The sequence below is a fragment of the Schistocerca americana genome, chromosome 8, assembly GCF_021461395.2.
Source record: "Schistocerca americana isolate TAMUIC-IGC-003095 chromosome 8, iqSchAmer2.1, whole genome shotgun sequence".
Taxonomy (NCBI): domain Eukaryota; kingdom Metazoa; phylum Arthropoda; class Insecta; order Orthoptera; family Acrididae; genus Schistocerca; species Schistocerca americana.
The window spans coordinates 267160180-267183266 of record NC_060126.1 but is presented as its reverse complement, the minus strand read 5'-3'; the positions used below and the strand labels follow the sequence as shown (position 1 = coordinate 267183266).

The 23087-nt window shown below is 40.8% G+C and overlaps 1 protein-coding gene across 1 annotated transcript in view; it reads right to left on the bottom strand.

Moving 5' to 3' along the window:
• Positions 1 to 23087, bottom strand: part of LOC124544858 (phosphatidylserine decarboxylase proenzyme, mitochondrial) — a 116845-nt gene that overhangs the window by 78904 nt on the left and 14854 nt on the right. The window contains exons 2-3 of the mRNA XM_047123570.1: positions 20019 to 20131; positions 5086 to 5249 (exon numbers count right to left, since the gene is read on the bottom strand). Of these exons, the coding sequence (XP_046979526.1) occupies positions 5086 to 5249; positions 20019 to 20131 (277 nt within the window). The remainder of the gene's footprint in view (positions 1 to 5085; positions 5250 to 20018; positions 20132 to 23087) is intronic.

The window sequence follows — 23087 nt, the reverse complement described above, 5'->3', positions numbered from 1 at the left end:
ATTTTTAGTTACTCATTGTGTTTGCCTGTTTGTGAGAATGAAAGGTACAATTTTTTATACATTTTATATAATTTCGTGTGGAGAGGGGGGGGGGGGACCCTTATTATAGCTGCAGTCTTGTCACTGCAAATGTTGTAGATTGCTCTTTATTTCCAGTATTTTATCCTTCCTGCCTTCTTATACTTGTGTGTCAACATAATTAATTGCAGTGGAAAATTCACCAATCCACAATGTCGGTAGTCCAATAGAATACAACAGTGGTAGAGCCAATGGTAAACACAATTTGAAAAATTGTCAAGTCAGAGTGTTCACAACATCCTGAATGAAGTGTCAAGGGATGTGGCCAGGGGGGGTTTGGAAGCAAATTCTGCCCATTAACTCCCAGTGCATAGGCAGCTGTGGTGGGAGAGTGTGATGGTATACGTTGTAATACAAGGTGGCAGCATGTCCCACATCCTTTATATTGTGCTGATGAAAGAGGGTTGTGTAGAAACCTTAATTTATGGTAGTAGTGTTAGAGGAAGGACTGCATATGTTGTGGGAATCTTCTATTTATGTGCAGATACAAAACACATAATAAGCACAGTACAGTGACAAGGCATGACAGAGGGCAAATGTTTTGCTGGTGGGGAAGGAGCCATATGCACTTGAGGTCGCGACTTGCGGTGCCACGGACACCAAAGAAGAGAGATCGGGATGACAAATGTTGTTGTTCCAGAAAAGAAAAACAAAAGAAGATTCTATGGAATTACTACTTATTTCTTGACTCTGGCACGCTAACAAAGTGTGTCTGGCACGATAACAAACTGTCTGTCTGGGATACTAACAAACTGTCTGTCGATGAGTATAGTCATTAAGACCTTAAATGTGAATGTTTAACTGATATGTTGAAAGTGCTATGGTGACTGTTAAATACAGAAAGATTTTAAAAAGAAGTGGTTACATGATTTCGTAGCCAGTTGGTAGCAAACAATCTTCCATTATCACAGAGCTTTTCTCCATATGGTGAAGAAGTTTGATATAGCTATCAGTGGCACTGTATAGCAGGACCACAAGTTCAAGGAGTGACATAAGTGCAGAAAGAAAAGATTTAAAGGTAAAGGGAATCATGAACATATAACTGACAGATCACACTTCAGAATTGGTACCCTGCTCAAGTACTCTCCAGCAGCAAATACTAGCATTAACATTCCACGTGGTGACCGAGGAATGAAAGAAAAAGGCACTGAGATAAGGTTGTGGTGAGACAGAGAAAAATTTCACCATAAAATTGTTTGTACCTGAAATGTGCAGTTACAATAGGTGAAGAAGATGATGTGTTGGGATGACAACCAAATATCTAGATAACAGCAAAATTAACAAAGTAAAGAAGGTTTGCTGAAGAGAGTAACGCTTCAACATTAAAAATGGTTATCGTGTGTGAGTACTGGCTCAGCATGTAATACGAGATATGTTAAGTCACCTAAATGGAAGAGTCTGTGAACAATTTCTCTCTCTCTCTCTCTCTCTCTCTCTCTCTCTCTCTCTCTCTCTCTCTCTCTCACACACACACACACACACACACAGGCATCTGCTTCACACTGCAGCACAATATAAAATGAATTAGGTGAGCTGTAATGTGGACTGTCAACAGTTATGTTTCACATTATGACTAATTTTATCAGTAGTACTACATACTTTTTCACGGGGATAAAACATTCATTCAATATAACTAGTGTATTTGAGTGAGTAATCTTCACACTTTAGCATATGCCTATCCTCGGAGCATGAATAAAAAAATGTTAAGTGAGATTTTAGATAAACTGTAATGGTGCAATCAATTAGATGAACTGTCTCACAATATAATAACAATATCAAATGATATGACAACACACAAAACGGAGAGTAAAACTCACACAGATAAGTTGAAACAGCTGGGTAGGCTAGAAGATATGTCTAATGATGTAACACCACTTGCAGATACAGTTTCTCAAATTGAGGCAACCTTAGAAAACATACCTACGATGTTCAAAACAGAAATGAAGAAACACTGTGATTCGGTTAGCAAGGAGGTAGAGGAAAATTTAAATAATGTCAATGATGCTATAAAATGATTACAAGATATAACTATGAATGATTTGAAAACTGTAGCAACCAAATCTCAGATACACAAAACAGGGTCAAAGTGTTGGAATTAAATAGAAATCTTATTGAAAGTGAGAGTGATCCAAATACCATAACTAGTCTGGAAGCTCTAATGTTACTCCAACTTCTGTTCTGATTAAAATACTTCTCATTACGAGAGATTCATTGTAGCAAGAGAGTGATGTAGTTTTTGAGTGGAATACTTAGCTTTGACCTGCTGAATTCTCTTTCACTAATAAAGTCCATTAGAGGATGTATATTGCAGATTTGCCTGGATTTTAGACATGATGAAAACTATGTTAAAATAATGTTTTCCAACACACTGATGATTCCTTTTAACAGCAGATGCATTTTCCATATGCATTTACAAAGATCTTCATAAATAAACTGTTCTCTACTAACATGACTGACAAAACAACAACTGTTACAGATTTTCTGTCATTACATTGGCCAAATAGCAGCTGACTCCCAGCGCTTTGCATCACTGAATATATACCCTATCTTAACAACGAATGTTCTTTAGCCTATTGTCAAAAACAATTACATTTACTGATTTATAATGAAAAGTTAACATGATACATAAAATGCACAAGTCTCATTAAATACATCAGATGACTGATAAATGCTCCAAAAGTCTCTTTTTAGTTAAGTTGGAATTTACAAATTTTGCTAATTAACTATTGGTTTAATTGTGAGAGATATTTCTCCTAACATTTCTATGGGAATGTAATAAGGCAATCATGAGAATGGAATTTTAAATTTTGCTGAAATTTGACAGCATGTTAATTCACAATGTCAGGTTTTTAACTAATTACAACTTTCTATTAATTACAAAAGTTAAATGATCTGAAATAATGTTAATGATGTTGATTTTGTATATAAATGAACCATACAGTTCAATTTGCTGACAGAAATTAAGAAAAACCATACTTTCTAACTTTTGTCCACAACGTATTGTGGATTGGGTAATATACAATCTGCTAAACTTTTGGTGGTATCTAAGCATTCATTACCTACCCTATAACTAGTCCTATTAAAAGACACATATGCAGCTATTAGTAGAACAGAAAGCATACGAAAAGTAGACACAACTAGCCACTAGTGGCAATTATAATTCTATTGAAGATACTGTTGATCCCCAGAACGAATTTCAAAAATTGTGGGAAGAGTTAAATAACACTAAATAGGAACTTGGGAGTAAAACATCTGCACCCAATATTGAGTTATCTGCAGAGGTATTAGAGGAATTGCAATTAGGGAGTGGATTGAACTGATCAAAATAATTCCGCAAGTTTAAACCTGAAGGTGATGTACACCCAATAAAATTCTTATGGATATTTTCACGATCTATGCCCCAGAAATGAGATGGCTAAGAAAATGGATTCTGCACTGGGACATTTAGCAGCTGACACAGCAGAATGGAGAACAGCCAATTCTGAGGAATTTAATTCATAGGAGAACTTCCAGGAAAAATTTAAGAGAAAATAACTTTAAAAGTATTAGACTGAAAGTACTATACACTGAAGCGTCAAGGAAACTGGTATAGCCATGCATATTCAAATACACAGATATATAAACAGGCAGAATATGGCGCTGCGATCGGCAACACTTATATAAGACAACAAGTGGCTGGTGCAGTGGTTAGATCGGTTACTGCTACTAAAATTGCAGATTACCAGATTTAAGTGAGTTTGAGTGATGGGATTTTCCAATATGACCATTTCATGAGTTTACCATGAGTATCAGATAAAACATCAAATCTCCGACATCGCTGAGACAGGAAAAAAATCCTGCGAGATCAGGACTAGCGACAACTGAAGAGAATCGTTCCAACTTGACAGAAGTGCAACCCTTGAACAGATTGCTACTGATTTCAATGTTGGGCCACCAAAAAGTGTCAGCACGTGAACCATTCAACGAAACGTCACAGATATGGGCTTTCGGGGTTGAAGGCCCACTCGCGTACCCTTCATGACTGCACAACACAAAGGTATTCACCTCGCCTGGGCCCGTCAACACCAACATTAGACTGTCAATGACAGGAAACATGTTGCTTGGTCAGACAAGTCTCATTTCAAATTGTATCGAGCGAATGGACATATATGGGTATAGAGACAACCTCATGAATTCATGGATTCTGCATGTCAGCAGGGACTGTTCAAGCTGGTGGAGGCTCTGTGATGGTGTTGGGCATGTGCAGTTGGAGATATATGGGACCCCTGATACATCTAGATACAACTCTGACAGGTGACATGTACGTAAGCATCCTGTCTGATCACCTGCATCCAGTCATGTCCATTGTGCATTCTGACAGACTTGGGCATTTCCAGTAGGACAATGCGACACCCCACACACCCAGAATTGCTACAGAGCAGCTCCAGGAACACTCTTTTGAGTTTAAACACAGTATCACTGTTCAGTCAAAACCTGGTCCTGGAAATTCTTTCTGGTACTTAAACATGACTTGCAGCTCCGCAAACGATTTATGTGTATGAAAAATTACAAGTTGCACCATGAAAACAAAAGATACAGGTTTAATTCCTGTTGATGACAGGTCACTGGACATGTAGCATAAGCTTAGACTGGAGAAGATTCAGTCAGGTCCTTTTCAAAGTAATTACCATTGTATTTGCCATAAGCAGTTTATGGAAAGGACAAACTTCTAAATCTAGATGGTCAGATAGGGATTTGAAATACCATCTTCTTGAATATAAGTACAATGTCTTACACCATTGCATCACCCCAATCAGTCAAATTGCATCATGGCTTCAATTCAGAACTAATGTGTGTTTAGAAGTCACAATCTACAGTTTTGGCAATATTTGCTTGATACTACTTGAATAAACTTGACCATTTTTTGAATTTTAATACCCTTTAACATAATAATACAGATACAAATAATTACTATAAAAATAATACTGAGTGCAAACTCATTAAAGTTAATTTAAAACATTCACCAACCTCCCAGTCCTTTGCCTCTTCTACGGGTTCCTTCGTGTGTTTCTTTTTTATGTAGTTCCACTGAACCACACCAACAGTTGCAAACAGGAGACTTAAAGGAAGAGGCCTCCAAACACGTCTCAGGTATTGCCATCGCTGGTTACTCTTACTGACGTCTGCATACTCTATTAAAAAAAAAAAAAAAAAAAAAATAAAAAATAAATAAATAAATAAATAAATAAATACTGTTAAAAATGAAAATACCACCCAGTAACTACTGTTTAAAAGCAATATTTCACACTAACAAAGTTCTCACTCTCTGACATCAATACCCTTGCACATAAGATACACATTTATCACACAAACTGAAAGCAGAGAAACAAATTCAACACACAAATGAAATCTTAAAAGGCAAAATTGGATAAAATAACTCTGTATAATAGTGTCATATCTAATAAAGGGTGTCCCTGGAGGAATATACAATATTCAGGGATATGACAGAAATGATCATTCAAATCATAAAAGTCCAATAAACATAGTCTCTAAAATGCACATCTTAAAAGCTATGAGCACTTGCTAAGTAGTAAAGATATGTTTCACAGTAATGAAGATAAACAAGTGCTCATAGCTTTTAAGGTATATATTTTAGAGCCGATGATTACTAAATTTTCTGTATTGTATTGTATTTTATTTGTATTCATCTCATTACGTACATTTTACACGTCATATCATCACATTGTACAGGACACACATTGCTTCGAATGATTGTTCCTGTTATATTCCTGAATACTTACCATTCCTCCTGAAACATCCTGCAGAAGAAAATGCAGGAAGAAAGGATTTTAGAGATTATAGTCTTATTGATTGGTTACTGGTGACATAAAATTCGCTTAGTTGAGCATGAATGAGGAAGAAATCAGGTTGTAGCCTTATTGAATAAAACAGTCTAGCCTTCATTTGAAGTGATTTTGAGAAAACAACAAAAATCTAAATCAGGGCAGCCAAATATGTATTTGAATCATGATTCTCCAGAATATATTCCCAGTTATTTCAAGTTAACCCTTTTGACACAGCACCGGAGTTTCACTTGGGCACTAGTTACGCCAGTGGATGAGTGAGATTTGCGTGGCATCTCAACAGTGGTCAAGAGAGCCACGGAAAGGGAAACACCTCAGCGCATCACAATGAGACTGCTACGCCAGAAGAAGTGAGTGACCATTACAAAACATTTTTGTGCAAACATCAGTCCAGCTTCCAAAGTGACATCGCCTCTTACTAAGTTTTCTCTTCTTCGACAGAATGACCACAGAATTTATGAAAAGACTACGTAACATCAATATGATCTTTTTGTAAAGTTGTTTTTGTAATGTCATTTAGCCTGAAGATGAGGTATTCCCTAGAAACATGTCACTTCATAAATAAGTAATACAACAGTTGACAAAGTTTGCGACTGGTAGCGGTAATTTAAAAAAACCTTTACATATTTCTTGAGACAGTCACAGTTGAAAAATAGTCAAAACACATTGAAGCTCACTAGCATGTCTGCTGGTTCAAGACATAGTCTTCAGTCGTCGTATAAGATCTTCTGAGTTTCAAATGTGATTTTCACATTTTCCTACCAAAGGGCTTAGAAGAGAAGCCAGATGTTTTTCCAGGTAATATGTTAGAGCTCCTATATTGCTCACGATGGGGCAAAGAAGAAACCCCTTCCTTATGCATCTTAAGCAGAGAATAAAATTGTTGTGGAACTGGTGCTTGTACTCTTAATCTCTTTTGAAGATGTTCACGGAACTGACAGGATTTGACGAGTGAAGCCATTGCAGCAACATGTCAGTAAGCACCTGAAGATGACAAGCAGTTGTCTCATTGAAATAGTGTGCAGCTTCCACAACATTATCCAGTGTGATGCCTATGAAGAAATGAAGCAGTTACAACGTTGCGAAGTCTCAAACAGCACAAAATTATTTGATATTGGCGTACACATCACGAAAATAATACCAACTTGGCTGTATTATTTAACAACTTATTTTTAGCAAATTATAACATTTCACCAATTTGTTACTTTTTGTTGAATGGGATGCATGTTGTTGGTATGGTCTACAGTCCGAAGACTCATTTGATGCAACTCTCCATGCTACTCAATCCTGTGCAAGCCTCATCATCTCCGAATAACTACTGCAACCTATATCCTTTTGAATCTGCTTACTGTATTCATCTCTTCGTAACCCTCAACGATTTTCACTCCCAACACTTCCCTCCAATACTAAATTGGTATTACCTTGATGCCTCACAATACGTCCTGTCAAATGATCCCTTCTTTCGGTCAAGTTGTGCCACAAATTTCTTATCTCTCAAATTCTATTCAGTACTTTCTCATTAGTTACATCATCAACCCATCTAATCTTCAGCATTCTTCTGTAACACCATATTTTGAAAGCTTCTACTCTACTTTTCTCTAAACTGTTTATTGTCCATGTTTCACTTCTACACATGGCAACACTCCATACAAATGCCTTCAGAAAAAGACTTCCTAACACTTAAATTTCTATTTGAGGTTAACAAATTTCTCTTCTTCAGAAATGCTTTTCTTCCCATTGTCAGACTACATTTCATATCCTTTCTACTTCAGCCATCCTCAGTTAATTGCTGCCCAAACAGCAAAACTGGTCTACTACTTAAAGTACCACGTTTCCCAATCAAATTTCTTCAGCATTTCTGATTTTATTTGACTACATTCTATTATCCTTGCATTGCTTTTTTGATTTTCATCTTACATTTTCCTTTCAACACACTGTCCATTTCATTCAACTGCTCTTTCAAGTCCTTTGCTGTCTCTGACAGAATTAAAATGTCACTGACAAACCTTAATGTTTTTATTTCTTCTCTGTGAACTTTAATTTCTACTCCAATTTTTTCTTCGGTTTCTTTTACTGCTTGTTCAACGTACAGATTGAGTAACATCAGGGATATGCTAAAACCCTGTCTCACTTCCTTCTCAACCACTGCATCCCTTTCATACCCATGACTTATTGCTTTTCACAATATATATAAATGACCTAGTAGATAGTGTTGGAAGTTCCATGCGGCTTTTCGCGGATGATGCTGTAGTACACAGAGAAGTTGCAGCATTAGAAAATTGTAGCGAAATGCAGGAAGATCTGCAGCGGATAGGCACTTGATGCAGGGAGTGGCAACTGACCCTTAACATAGACAAATGTAATGTATTGCGAATACATAGAAAGAAGGATCCTTTATTGTATGATTATATGATAGTGGAACAAACACTGGTAGCAGTTACTTCTGTAAAATATCTGGGAGTATGCGTGCGGAACGATTTGAAGTGGAATGATCATATAAAATTAATTGTTGGTAAGGCGGGTACCAGGTTGAGATTCATTGGGAGAGTCCTTAGAAAATGTAGTCCATCAACAAAGGAGGTGGCTTACAAAACACTCGTTCAACCTATACTTGAGTATTGCTCATCAGTGTGGGATCCGTACCAGGTCGGGTTGACGGAGGAGATAGAGAAGATCCAAAGAAGAGCGGCGCGTTTCATCACAGGGTTATTTGGTAACCGTGATAGCGCTACGGAGATGTTTAGCAAACTCAAGTGGCAGACTTTGCAAGAGAGGCGCTCTGCATCGCGGTGTAGCTTGCTCGCCAGGTTTCGAGAGGGTGCGTTTCTGGATGAGGTATCAAATATATTGCTTCCCCCTACTTATACCTCCCGAGGAGATCACGAATGTAAAATTAGAGAGATTTGAGTGCGTACGGAGGCTTTCAGACAGTTGTTCTTCCCGCGAACCATACGCGACTGGAATAGAACACACCATTGGGTGGCTTGCGGAGTATAAATGTAGATGTAAATGTAGATGCAGATGTAGACTGTTATAACTGCCGTCTGGTTTCTGTAGAGGTTGTGAATAGTCTTTTGCTCCCTGTGTTTTACCCATGATATCTTCAGAATTTCAAAGACAGTATTCCACTTAACATTGTCAAAGGCTTTCTCTAAGTCTACAAATGTAACTATCTCTCCTTAACCCATCTTCTCATAGAAGTTGTAGGGGTCAGTATTGCCTTGCATGTTCCTACATTTCTCCAGCATCAAAACTGATCTTCCCTGAGATCGGCTTCCACCAGTTTTTCCAGTCTTCTGTAAAGAATTTGCGTTAGTATTTTGGAACCATGACTTATAAACAGATAGTTCAGTAATTTTCACATCTGTCAGCAACTGCTTTCTTTGGAATTGGCATGACTCTGTTTTTCTTGAAGTCTGAGGGTATTTCACCTGCCTCATACATCTTGCACACCAAGTGGAAGAATTTTGTCATGGCTGGCTCTCCCAAGGCTACCAGTAGTTCTGATAGAATGTCATCTATCCCTCAGGGCCTTGTTTGTGCTTTAGATCTTTCACAGTTCTGTCAAATTCTTTTTGCAATATCACGTCTCCCAACTCCTCTTCATCTACATCCACTTCCCTTTCTACAAACTGCCCTCAAGTTCATCCCCCTTGTATAGACCCTGTATGTACTCCATCCACCTTTCAGCTTTTCATTCTTTGCTTAGGACTGGTTTTCCATCTGAGCCCTTGATGTTCATACAGCTGCTTCTCTTTTCTCCAAAGGCCTCTTTAAGTTTCATGTAGGCAGTATATATCTTTCTGGTAGTGAAATACACTTCTAAATACTTACATTTGTCCTCTAGCCATTCCTGCGTAGCCATTTTGCACTTCCTATCAATTTCATTTTTTTAACATTTGTATTTCCTTTCACGTGCTTCAGCTGCTGCATTTTTAAATTTTCTCCTTTCATCAATTAAATTCAATATCTCTTTTGTTATCCACAGATTTAGCTACGCCTAATGCTCCTTCTGGAACTCTAAAAAATCTTCGGTTATTTCAATTTCTCCAGGTCCCATCTCCTTAATTTCCTACCGTCTTTCAATTTCTTCAGTGTTCATCTAAAGCTCATAACCAAAAAATTGTGGACAGAGTCCACATATGAGGAGGAATCCAAAACTTTCGGGACGGGTGCTGCCATCTGGAAGGTAGGAGTAGTAGATCTTTGCACCGCTAGGTGGCGAGAGCAGCATATCTGATGAGTCAGTGTGCGGAGTGGCATTCAGCTGGGAGGACGTGTTGCATGTCCACAGTGATTTCTGTAATACTTTGTGTTTGCTGTGTGGTGATCCTACAATGGATCTGCGAACAGAACAGTGTGTGTGTGTGTGTGTGTGTGTGTGTGTGTGTGTGTGTGTGTGTATCAAATTCTGTGCAAATCTCGAGAAAAGTGATATGGAGCCCCTTGCAATGATTCAATAAGTGTTTGGGGGACAGAGCATGAAGATGATGTTCACTTTGGAAGACCCAAAAACGCTAGACAGGTGAAGGGCAAAGTGAAGAGCATGGGGGGGGGGGGGGAGGGGGTGAGAGCGAGGGGGTTGAGAGCGAGGGGGTTGAGAGCGAGGGGGGTGAGAAGGGGGAGGGGGAAGGGGGAGGGAGGCAGGGGGAGGGGGGAGGGAGGGGGAGGGTGTGGGAGGGAGGGAGGGGATGGAGGGGAGGGAGGGTGGTAGAGAGAGTGGTAGAGAGGGTGGTAGAGAGGGGGGGAGAAGATGGGGAGGAGGAGGAGGAGGAGGAGGAGGAGGAGGAGAACACAGGATACTGTTGGTCCTCTTGTTAACTATTTTTCCACACATCGGCATCCTGCTGAATGCTTGTGGGATGCTGTGGCACAATGGCGCAAGCTTCTTTATGTGCTGCTTTAAGAACTCTCCTACCAGCTCCTTCTCTCAATTCAGAATCTCTTTCTCCACCTGGCTTCAGAGAGGTGAAAAGATGATACCCTGAAGGTGCCAAATCAGGGAACACAGGGGGAGGGTGTAGTTCAAAACGACCCTACCAAATGAGTCCATGACTGTGTGCCTTAGTGATTAAGACTGCGGGAGGACTGGTGGTGTCATGCAACAGAACAAGCACTCTCCTCTAGTTAGCTTTGCCTTCCTTTTGTTTGGATTGCTCCTTTGGAGGTTTTTTTAGGGTCTCAAATATTGTTGTGCATTGCTGGTCTCCCTGAGACAGTCCCAGAAATTTGACCAAAATCACGCCTTTTCTGTACCAGCACAATGAGGCTTTTTTTTTTTTCCTGTAATTGTGGTTTTGGGTTTTCTGCAGGTGGGGAATTGGTGTAACGCCATTATGATGAGTGCCTTTTTGTCTTCAATGTGTAATGAGCCACCCACGTTTCATCTCAAGCCACAACAGAGCTCACAAAATCCTCACCTTTCTATCCAAGTTGCTCAAGAAACTCCCGGGTACTATTAATCAAACTTTTCTTGTGCTGCTCTCTCAGCTGTTTTTGGATCCATCTTGCCCACATTTATCAGTATTCCAGAGTTTCTGTGAGTGTCTTGTGTATGAGAGTCTGGACAGTTGTGGAAACATTGCAAAAATTTCAAACCATTGTCAACTGGGAGGGCTGCGGGTAGGGGTGGGAAGGGAAGCAGAAAAGGATGGAAATATAGATGGGGAAAAGAGACTAGTGGGCACGTTGGTGGGATAGAACGCTGTGTAGTGTTGAAGTGGAAGCAGGGAAAGGGATAGATAGATGAAGGACAGGGGCTACCGGAGGTTACAGGATACATTTCAGGGATAGTTCCCACCTGCACAATTCAGAAAAGCTGGTGTTGGAAGGAAGCAGTCACTGAACTGAAGCACGTTGTGTCAGATAGCATGTTCAGCTACTGAGTGGTTCAGCTGTCTATTGGCCACAGTTTGTTGGTGGCCATTCATGTGGACAAACAGCTTGTTCGTTGTCACGTCCATGAAGAAAGCAGCACAGTGCTTGCAGCTTAGTTTCTAGATCATGTGACTGCTTTCACACATAGTCCTGCCTTTGATGGGACAAGAGATGCCAGTGACCAGGCTGGATTAGGTGGAGAGGAAGTACGGAACATGTTTCGCATCTAGGTCTATCGCAAGTACATGAGCCATGAGGCAAGGGACTAGGAGAAGGATAAAGTAAGGATGGATAGTGATACTATGTAGGTTTAGTGGTGGCAGAATACCACTGTGGGAACGGCATGAAGGTCAGTGGGTTGGATATTTCTCATTTCAGACCAGAGGTAACTGAAACACTCATGGAGAATGTGACATGTGATTCAGTAGCTCCAGTCCTGGATGGTACTAAGTCACGAAGGAGGAGGAGGATATTAGTGTTTAACGTCCCGTCGACAACGAGGTCATTAGAGACGGAGCGCAAGCTCGGGTGAGGGAAGGATGGGGAAGGAAATCGGCCGTGCCCTTTCAAAGGAACCATCCCGGTATTTGCCTGAAGCGATTTAGGGAAATCACGGAAAACCTAAATCAGGATGGTCGGAGACGGGATTGAACCGTCGTCCTCCCGAATGCGAGTCCAGTGTGCTAACCACTGCGGCACCTCGCTCGGTGAGCTACTAAGGCATGAAGGAACTGCTCCTTTGTGGCCAGACAGTGGGTATATGAAACGTGGAAGGTGACTGGGGAGAGATGACATGGGAGATCTGTTTCTCTATGTGGCTGGGACAGTAATTTTGGTTTGTCAATGCCTCAGTGAGTCCTGAGGTGTATTTGGAGAGGAATTGCTCATTACTAAAGATGCAACAACCACAGATGGTTACGCTGTATTAGGGAATTCTTGGTATGGAATTAGTGACAACTGTTGAAGTGGAGATACTGCTAGTGGTTGGTAGGTTCAATATGGATGGAGGTACTGATCTGGCTGTACTGGATTTGGAGGTCAACATTGAGGAAGCTGGCATATTGGGTTGAGAATGAGGTGAAGTGATGGGGAGAGAAGGTGTTGAGGTTCTGGAGGAATATGGATACGGCTTGCTCACCATTGATCCAGACCACGAAGGTGACATCAATGAATGCGAACCAGGTGAGGTGTTTGGGATTCTGGGTTGTTAAGAAGGATTCCTCTAGATAGTATATGAACTGGATGGCACAGTATGTTGCCACGTGGCTGTCTGCTGCTCTACTGTGGAATTTTTGTAGGTGATGCCTCTAAAGGTGAAGTACTTCTGGGTGAGTGTGTAGTTGGTCATGGTGACCAGTACGGAGGTTGTAGGTCTGGAGTCATTCAGGCATTGGGAAGGGTGGTGTTCAATAGCACAATAGCAGCAAGGCAATAGACACTGGTTATGTTGTGTAGAGAGAAATGGAATCAATAGTCACAAGCTGGGTGTCGTGTTGTAAAGGAACAGGAACTGTGGAGAGTCGGTGGAGGAAATGGTTGGTGTCTTTTACACAGGATGGTACGTACAAGTAATAGTCTGAAGATGTTGGTCCACAGCACCAGTGTGTGCCTCACAGGGGAGGGGGGGGGGGGGCAGTAATAAGCGAAAATGGGGTGTCCTCAATGGCTGGTTTTATGGACATTCGGAAGGACGTAGAAGGCAGGTGTGTGGGAAGTGGCAGGTGTGAGAAGAGAGATTTATGGGAGAGGTTCTGGGATGGGTCTCAGGATTTGAGAAGGGCCTGGAGATCATGTTGGATTTCTGGAAGTGGATGAAACTGACAGCTGGTGGAGTCACTCCACCAGGAAGTCCCTGCAGTTCAAACCCACAGTGGTTGAGCCTTGTTAGCAGGTAGTATTATAAGGTTGGGATCAGTTTTTAGGTGGATGATTGTGGTTCCTTCTGCAGATGCAAGGTTAGTTACCATGTCAAGGGATTTGGGGAATGATGGCGAGGAAAGGTTTGACATTAAGAAATTCTGGTGTGTAAACAAGGCCTGTTTTGGAAGCAGTGGGGATGAATCACAGTTGGATGGAGGAGTGGTCTGAGTCAGGCAGGGTTCAAAAATGGTTTTAGGTGAAGTCCAGTTGGTAAGGTTGGTGACGGACAAGTGTTTCCACTGTTTAAGACTTCTGGATGAAAAGTTAATGACTGTGTTTTGAGTCTGGGTTCTTTATAGTGGTGGGAGAGTGTTTCTCATAATGTGTTAAATGTAGTAGGCCTACAAGACAGGGTTTGTTGGCTATGAGGGGATGTGGAGGAGGTTTGGAGGCACTCTTAGAGATGTTGGATAGTGGTAGTACAAGGCAGGAGGCATGTGGTGAACAGGTTGGAGAGTTTTTTGAGGTGGAATTGTGCACACTGCTCTAGTTCCTGGAGGGCAAGAGTTGCAATGTAAGAGATGGGATGCAGGAATTTGAGATTGCACAGCAGGGGAATTTTACAAATGGAGAAGACGTCTTGTAAGGAAGTGTGGACCTGATTCACATGGTTTTGTAGGATTATATTGGCAAGGGCTATGCACTGGCAGAATTTGACCATATAAACGTCTGTGTAAGGAGGGGTGGCAGGAATGGTTAGGCCATTTGTGTGGATTCCATAAGCTGGGAAAAAAAAATGCAGGAACAGTAAGTGGGGCATGGTTCTGGCTAGGGATAAAGAAACTTTCCTGTATTGGTGCAAATGGAAGGAGAAAGGGTCGTTAGTGTAGGAGAAAAATGCATAGTAACATGTAAAATAAGTAAAAATATGTAATAAAAACTCATAAAAAGACAATGAAAAACATTACAAAATAATATGGGAAATGAATGAAGTAGGGGGAAAACATTGAAACCAGAGGGAATTGGGCCAACAGTGAAAGATGAAAATGATTTAAAACTGATGTGATAACACAGATAGATCAAAGAGAGAAATAAAAAAGATGATAGCAGTGGGATGCAGATTGGTGGATGGATAAGTGTTAAGTGAGGAGACAGCAGATGTAAATGAATTAACTGGGGCCAGTATACGTATGCTGGAATAATGGAAGAGAGAAAGGGGTAGTTAGCAAATTGAAGTTCAACAAATTCATGTGGCACAGGAAGATGCAGAAAATAACACAGGAAAACACACAAAAGTGATGGAGGAAGTGTACTCAGTTTCAAGGGCCAGGGTTAATTATATTGGCAGGAATAATGAGAGATATGAGAGGCTGCACCAACAATCCATGCAGTCATATAGCTGCATGTGCTGAGCAGACAAGACTGTTGATAGAGCATATGATGATTGGAAGGCAACAGGTAAATCACAGGAAAGTAGAGAAGGAAAAGGATGGGCACTGGGTGACGTAATGTATTAGAGAATAGCAACAAAGGAAAGCAGCACTGGTTTGTAGGATGGAAGAAAGGCTGTTAAGCAATATCAAATATAGCAGCCAGAGATGGAGGTCATACGAATGTGAGTGGGTAAATGTGTATTTTCTACTTTGGCAGAAGACTTAATAGCAAAAAAGCTAAAATGTATAGCAGAGTGTCTGACGTGCCTGTCTGTGACTCAACATCTCCTTTATATGGTGAGCAGCAATTATATTTTTGTTAACATTCTCACTATTCCATCCCAGATTTTCAATTGTTTGGAAAGGATACATTGCTACTCATCATATAGAGAATATGTTGAGTTGCAGACAAGTACAATCAAACATTAAGTTTTTGGCCAAAAGGCCTCCTGAAGTACAAAACGCGCACACACACATTCACACAAGCACAGCTCACACACACATGACCACTGTCCCTAGGCATTGTGGCCAGACTGTGGACTGCAACTGCACCTGATGGGAGAGCAATAATGTGGTGACAGTAAGGCGGAAACTGTGGTGGGGAGGAGGAGGAATAGCAGGGTGGGGGCATCATGCAGGGACATGGTCAGAACAGGGTAGGATTGCTACCTATGATCGGGAGATTCAAGTGTGTGTGGTTTTTTTTGTTTTTGTGGGAGGTTTTGTGTGTGTGTGTGTGTGTGTGTGTGTGTGTGTGTGTGTGTGTGTGTGTAAAAGGAGAGAAGTAGAAAAGGGGAGAAAAACTAGTTGGTGTGTTGGTCGGATAGAACACTGTGTATTTCTGGAGTGGGGGCAGAGAACAGGGTAGGAAGGTTAAGGATAGGGACTAGCATAGGTCAACGCCAAAGAGTTTATGTGAATGTACTAGCAGGGTTGGTGCAAATTTCCCCAAGTGAAATTCCCTGATATTTCCCTGATTCACAGACAAGTTTTAGCATTTTTCCCTAACAAATTTTGAGACCTCAAGCATGAGTACAGGCATGTGTCGGGGGGAAAAAAAAAGAAAAAAAAAAGAGAAAAAGGTAGGGACTTCCGTATTTCTAAACGTGTGAGCAAAAATCTTAAGTACTAACATCAACATCTTTTGTAATGAACTGTTTTTAGATGGAGAAAGAAAGCCAAATGGTACATGTGTTTCATTAAGACCACTGAGTTTCTTTTATTTCAATAAAACAAAAGACTTTTGGTGACAAAATTACGCATTTCCTTGGAGTTACAAAACAGATTTAATATGCCTTTACTGATTTCAGAGCTAACTTCAGAAAAAGTAGGCCTCTTGAAGGAAGTGTAAAGGAAGGAAAGAGTTGTGTAAACCAACGCTATAGGTGACCGCTAATAAAATCTTGGTTCTGCTATGTTTGTTATTGTCAGTTATTACCCACTGTGTTATGTCTATTATTTTAACGGTATAGTGTGTTTGCTTGCTTAGCTGCCATGCAGTCACCCCGGGTTCGATTCTCGGCTGGGTTGGGGATTCAGATCGGCAGGTCCAATTCGTTAGAGATACCGGCAGAAATGGCCTGTGGTTATGGCCCATCATGGAACTCCACTCGTGTGGCCGGCTATTCACAAGTCATAGACACCATGTTGATGAAATGAGACCGCGGTGATCAATCCATGCAACAGATAACTTGCGTAAATACTCTGAGAATCAATACTAGTGAATATATGTAACAACTCACGATGAAGATGATCGCTGAGCTGCAGACAGGCACGTAGGAAAAACAATTACACTCTCACAACTACAGTTTCAGCCACAGCCTTTGTCAGAAAATAAGAGCACACTCACTTTCACATAATCACTCAAATGTAACTCATGTACAAATGACTGCTGTCTTCGGCTGCTACGTCAACAGTCTCTGAGAATCGGAACAAACCACTCCTCATGCCTCTCTGCCTCTCATTGGCAGCTGCTAGACTAGCAGCAAGAAGTGCTGGCAGCACTGACTGCAAGCCAAGGGGAATGGTAGGAAGGGGAGAATCAGTAAGATGAGGGAGTAGGGAAGCAGTGCATGTACTCAGCTGCGCCCAGCCAGTGACGATGCATGACATCTCAATAAACAAACCATTTCATCTACTGAGAAAAACGAAATTTTTCCAGTTTTTTTCCCACATTTCCCTGATACATTTAAAATTCCCTGATAGTCCCTGGTTTCCAGAACCTGCGGCAACCCTGTGTAGGATGCACTGCAGGGAGTGTTCCTACCTTCTGAATGCAGAAAAGCCGGTGTTGATAGGAAGCAGTCACTGAAGTGAAGCACGTTGTGTTGGGCATCATGTCCAGCTCCTGGGTGGCCTAGCTATTTCCTGGCCACAGCACTGGTATTCCCCTAGTATGTCTTCTGCGCACTTCTGTATCCTTTCATTTGATATACTTGTGAAGATCTTAAGATCTGTGTTTAGGAGTGTTATACCTCTATAGCTTTCACATGCTGTTCTGACCTATTTCTTATAAACGGGGATTATTATTCCAGTTTCCCAATTATCTGCCATAGCTTCTGTTTCCCATTTATCTGATATTAATGCATGCAGTTCCTTTATTACAGCCTCACCACCAGTTTTTATTAACTCAGGGATTATGCTGTCTTCCCCAGGGACTCAATGTTTTTTGCCTTGTGCACAGCCTGGGAGACCCCTTGTAGTATTCACTTTTTTGCCTCACAGGCATCATTGTCAATTTCCAGCTCCACACTTTCCTCCTGTGCAGCTGTCTCATCATCTTAAGGCTGGTCCTTCGTGTATCTTTGAAATACTCTGCCTATCTTCCCACTATCTGTTCTTCCTCCCTTATCATTTTCCTATCTTTGCTGGAACATGCCATTATTTTTGGCTGGAATCTCCAGCACTATAGAACTTTCTTATTTCACTTGTTGCTTTAACTCTTCTAGTTCTTGAAATTTCTTCTTAATTCACTCTCTCTTCTTTCTCTTGCACAGTCTGTTAGCTCTTCTCCTTAATTCTCTATATTGTTTCACAATTATTTCTAGTTCCTCTCTGTAGTACTTTTGTTCTTGCCCTTTTCTTTTCTGCTGTTGCTGATCTGCAATCTTCATCAAACCATTCTTGGGTTCTTCTGCTCCTTCTTATGCCCATTATTTCTTCTGCAGCATCTTAAATGGCTTTTTCAATCCTGCTCCATATTTCGTCTACTCTACTGCAGCCTCTTCATTGTTCAACTTTCTGTTTATTGTTACTTCGTATTATTATTATTATTATTATTTTCCATTGGGGATTGACAGTATTCCATTTCATTTCATGTTTTTCCCGGTTCTGTTGCCATTTGCTGACAGTTTCTCTCTCAAGACTGGTTTTTTCACAAACTGGTCTGAGTCACAGTTTGGTCCTCTGTAACACCGTACATCCATAACTGATGTGGAGTTGGTGTGGAATCATTCCAATATGGTCAGTCTGATTTACTACTCCATTGACTGTTGGCTTTCAAGTACCCAAATGGATCCTTTTGTTTGGGAAGCAGGTATTTTTAATAATGACATTATTCCTTGCTTCAAATTGCCACAGTAAGCCTTCATTCTTGTTGTTTTCTTCATGTAGTGAATATTTTCCAGGAACTCCATATGGATGTTCATTCCTCCCTATTTTTGTGTTAAAAGCTATTACTGGCATCCAAGTGGACAAACAGCTTGTTAGTTGTCATGCCCATGTAGAAAGCAGCACAGTGTGTGCAGCTTAGTTTGTAGATCACATGACGGCTTTCACACATTGTCCTGCCTTTGATGGGATTGGAGATGCCTGTCACTGGACTGAATTAAGTGGGGAGGATGTATAGGACAGGTTTTGCATCTAGGTCTATTGCAGGGATATGACCACAAGGCAAGGGGTTGGGAGTAAAAGTGGAGTGGGGATGGACAAGGATATCACATACGTTCAGTGGGCTGTCGAACACCATTTTGGGATGGGTTGGAAAGACAGAGGGCTGGATACTACTCATTTCTGGGCCTGGCAAGATGTAGTCAAAACGCTGTTGGACAATGTGATTCATTTGCTGCAGTCCCTACAGGTACTGAATCAGGAGGGTAGTGCTCCTTTGTGGCATGATGGTAAGTATGTGGGAGGTGGTAAGTGACTGCAGAGATAAGACATGGGAGATCTGTTTCTGTAAAAAGATATCCCAAACCATCCCCCCTCCCCCCCCCCCCTGCGGATTGCTTCTCCTCTAAGTTGCAGTTGTGGTCAACATTCTTGACACAGTGGTCACATGTGGATAAGTTGTGCTTATGTGAATGTAAATTTGTTCCCTACTTCAAAAGCAGGCCTTTTGGCCAAAAGCTTAGTATACAGCCCAGTCTATCATTTTCATAATATTGTCATTTTGCCTTCATGTATCGGATAGGAATAAAATTATTGGAAATAAACAATGATTAGATATTTTCTGGTGTATTAACAAAGGCTAAACTACTTTATTTAGGATGAGATCAATTTCAGAAATTGTAACCAATTGCTGCTTCAACAATGTAAGGCAAATAATCCCACAGTTGAGTCTCTCTCTAATTTTGGACTAAACAAACAGAGCCTTCATTTCAACTTTCACTTCCTGTCTATACATTTGCATTTGTAGTATTAAATCATTTCTTCCACACTATCTTATATAAATTAAACAAATAAATATGTCCATCTCAGCTGTACCATTAAAAAATCATATTTTAATAAATTATGACATTTCAAAAAACTGAAGAATCATCTGTCAGAAGTACTGACATATAAACTTATTTAAAATCAGTTACAACATGGACTATAGTTTCACATAAAATATTTTATACAATAAAAATATCATGTCCTTTTGGCAATGTATAATCTACATTTTCAAATATATCACTGTAATCGCATTACTTCAGAGCTTTGATCTCACCTGCTGAATCTGACATTTTATTCCTCGCAGTTTTAAATGAAAATAATGTCCTACTTCTTTCCGTCTTCTCAAATGTTCGCAAACATCGAGTTATGTTCTTTTGTGTCACTCCACTGAAACATAAAAAAGAAACAGTCAAAAATTTTTGTCAAAACCATTGACTTTGCTCTGAAGCAATAGTGTGACTTATTTCAGATGGTGGCATTAGAAAAATTCCAGACATGAACTTTAATCAATGAAATTCAGTCACTATAAACTCACACATGAGATCACATATGCCAGACACAAAACATACTAAAACATGAAGACTTTGCTTTAGGATGATTTTAACCATTATCCCAATAGCTTCAATTTTTTGTGTCAAAAAATATCAGTGCACGTTATGGGCACAGAACAGACAAGTTGACTTACAGATCTTACAGCAAACACCAGGAAAGAGGCAAAGTGATAGAGAAGAAGACAGCAACATCAATTTCATTAGCAGGTGCTACCATGGAAGTTCTTGAGGCTGCAGTGGATATGGCAGTAAGGACAGGAATACAGTGTGATAGGTTTCCTGGATCTCACCACCACAGCACAGGTTATACAGTACTGGAGTTCCCATTTTATGAGAATCACTTTGGATCATGATAGTCCTGTCCATGGTCTGTTACGAAATTTTGAGATTTCCAACTTTTCAAAATGTCCTGGGGTTAGTTCTTCTGATAGTTACATCCTGTAATAGTCTTTTGAAGTTGGCGAAAACTACATTTGAGGCTGATTGATTGACTGACTAATTAATTGATTGGGTAATGGGACTAAACAGCGAGATCATCAGTCTCGTGATTTCAACATTACACATGGAAGAGAGAAGGTCCACTAAAAGTGGATGGGTCCAGTCAGAGGAGTGAAACTATAAAATGAGGAAGTTAAAACACACACACAGTAGAAGGTATAAAAGAGTAGCCCAAATCTTAAAACTGGGAAAACAGAGGGATAAAAGGGGGGTCTTTGCAAGAGGGGGTGGTCACGGGTCACAGACCGAGAAAATGTGAAGAGAGGTCCCGACCACAACCACCTTGCCCCTGCTCCTGGAGTAAAGCAAACCTTTATACCTGAAAATAAAAACCACTTTCAAGGAGGAAACTGGGGACCAGTTCAACCACCAATGAATTGTCCGCTAATATTAAATTTAAGGGATCTGGAAGACTATAAAGGGCCAAAAGATTGGGACATTCCAACAACATATGGGATACCATCAGTCTGGCTCCACAAGTACACTGTGGGATGGTTCGTTATGCAAGAGGGAACAATGAGTGAGCCTGGTATGACCAATGCGTAGACACAGGTGGCACGGGCAAGGGGAGAGAGAAGGTCATGGAAGCAGAGACCAAAGGATGATGAGAGTAGCATCGGTTGATAGCCTGTAAGCTGTTCATTGAATCGGTACATATTAAAACACTATGTAGGGAGGCCTGAGAAACAAACTGGAGGGTCCTGTTGATGGCTAGCAGCTCTGCTGTGAAAACGTTACATGATCCCTGCAATATATGGTGTTCTAAGCCAGTAGCAGATGCGAAAGCATATCCCACCTTACCTATCATCTTAGAATCATCAGTGTAGATGATGGTGGCACCCTGGAACTCTCCAAGGATGGGACGCACAAGACGCTGGAAAACTATAGGGCCAAAGAGACCTTAGGACTCTGGAATAGGTCGGTGCTAATCCACGGTCTATGCCCCATCCACAGGGGGAGGGGGGTGGGGGGAAATCCAGTGTGTGGAGACAGAGATCCTGACAGAAGAAAGCAAGATACATTCGAACGGGCAATCCAACTGGGGGCAGTTATCAGGAGGGAGACATCCCTCGTTTGCAAAGGTACATGGGATGGTAAGGGAATCAGTGAATGGTGATTGGTGATTGCGTAAGAAACCAGAAGTTTGCTCCATCGTAATTGTAGAGAGGGAATCCCCGCTACTGTGAGGAGACTGTCAAAGGGACTAGTGTGATAAGGCACCAATACCCAGATACACCCCACAATGGTGAACAGGGTCAAGTATTTTCAGAGTGGAAGGAGCTGCTGAGCCATAAACCTGATTATCATGATCTAGTCTAGACGAGACCAGAGCACGGTAAAGGTGGAGAAAAGTAGCATGGTCTGCACTGCCAAGATGTGTGGGCCAGGAAGCAGAGAGCATTAAGATTCCGCATGCATGTAGTCTTCTCCTCCTCCTCCTCCTCCAATAGTGCTACAGCCCTTGTTGAGCCTTGGTTTCTTCAATGATCTTCCTCCACATTTCTTGATTGTTTGTTGCTCTTTTCCACCCCCCCCCCCCCAACCTCCGATACTGGTGAGATCCACTATTACATCATCAATCCATCTTCTTCTACGTCTCCCTTTTCGCTTAGCAGAACAACGAATCAAACCTTTCCTCATTTTCTTTGGAATTCTATCCTCTGCCATTCTCTCCACATATCCTAACCATCATATTCACTGTGATTTCACAAATTTTACTATGTCCCTGCCTTGTATTAACACTTGTAATTCAGCATTGTAGCATATTCTCCAGCCTTCTTCCTCCCTTATTGGACCATATATTTTGTGTAGTATTTTCCGCTCAAAGGTCCTTAGTGCATTTTTGTCATATTCTATCAACATCCATACCTCTGACCTGTATGTGACAGCTGGGCAGATTAGGGAGTTATATATTAGCAGTTTTGTTTTTATTTTAACAAAACTATTTCTGAAAAGTTGTATATTTGTAAAGTAAGCTCTGTTTCCTGCTTCAATTCTTTCCCTTATAGCCTTTCCAATACTGTCATTTGTTATTAATGCTCCCAAGTAGTTAAAAAGAGGACACTTCTTTGAAGCATTTCCCACTGATGTTTAGGTCTTTAGATGTTCCTCACACTTGGTTCAAGAATCATGAAAGAAGGTTGTATACCTGGAAGAATCCTGGAGATACTAAAAGGTATCAGATAGATTATATAATGGTAAGACAGAGATTTAGGAATCAGGTTTTAAATTGTAAGACATTTCCAGGGGCAGATGTGGATTCTGACCACAATCTATTGGTTATGAACTGCAGA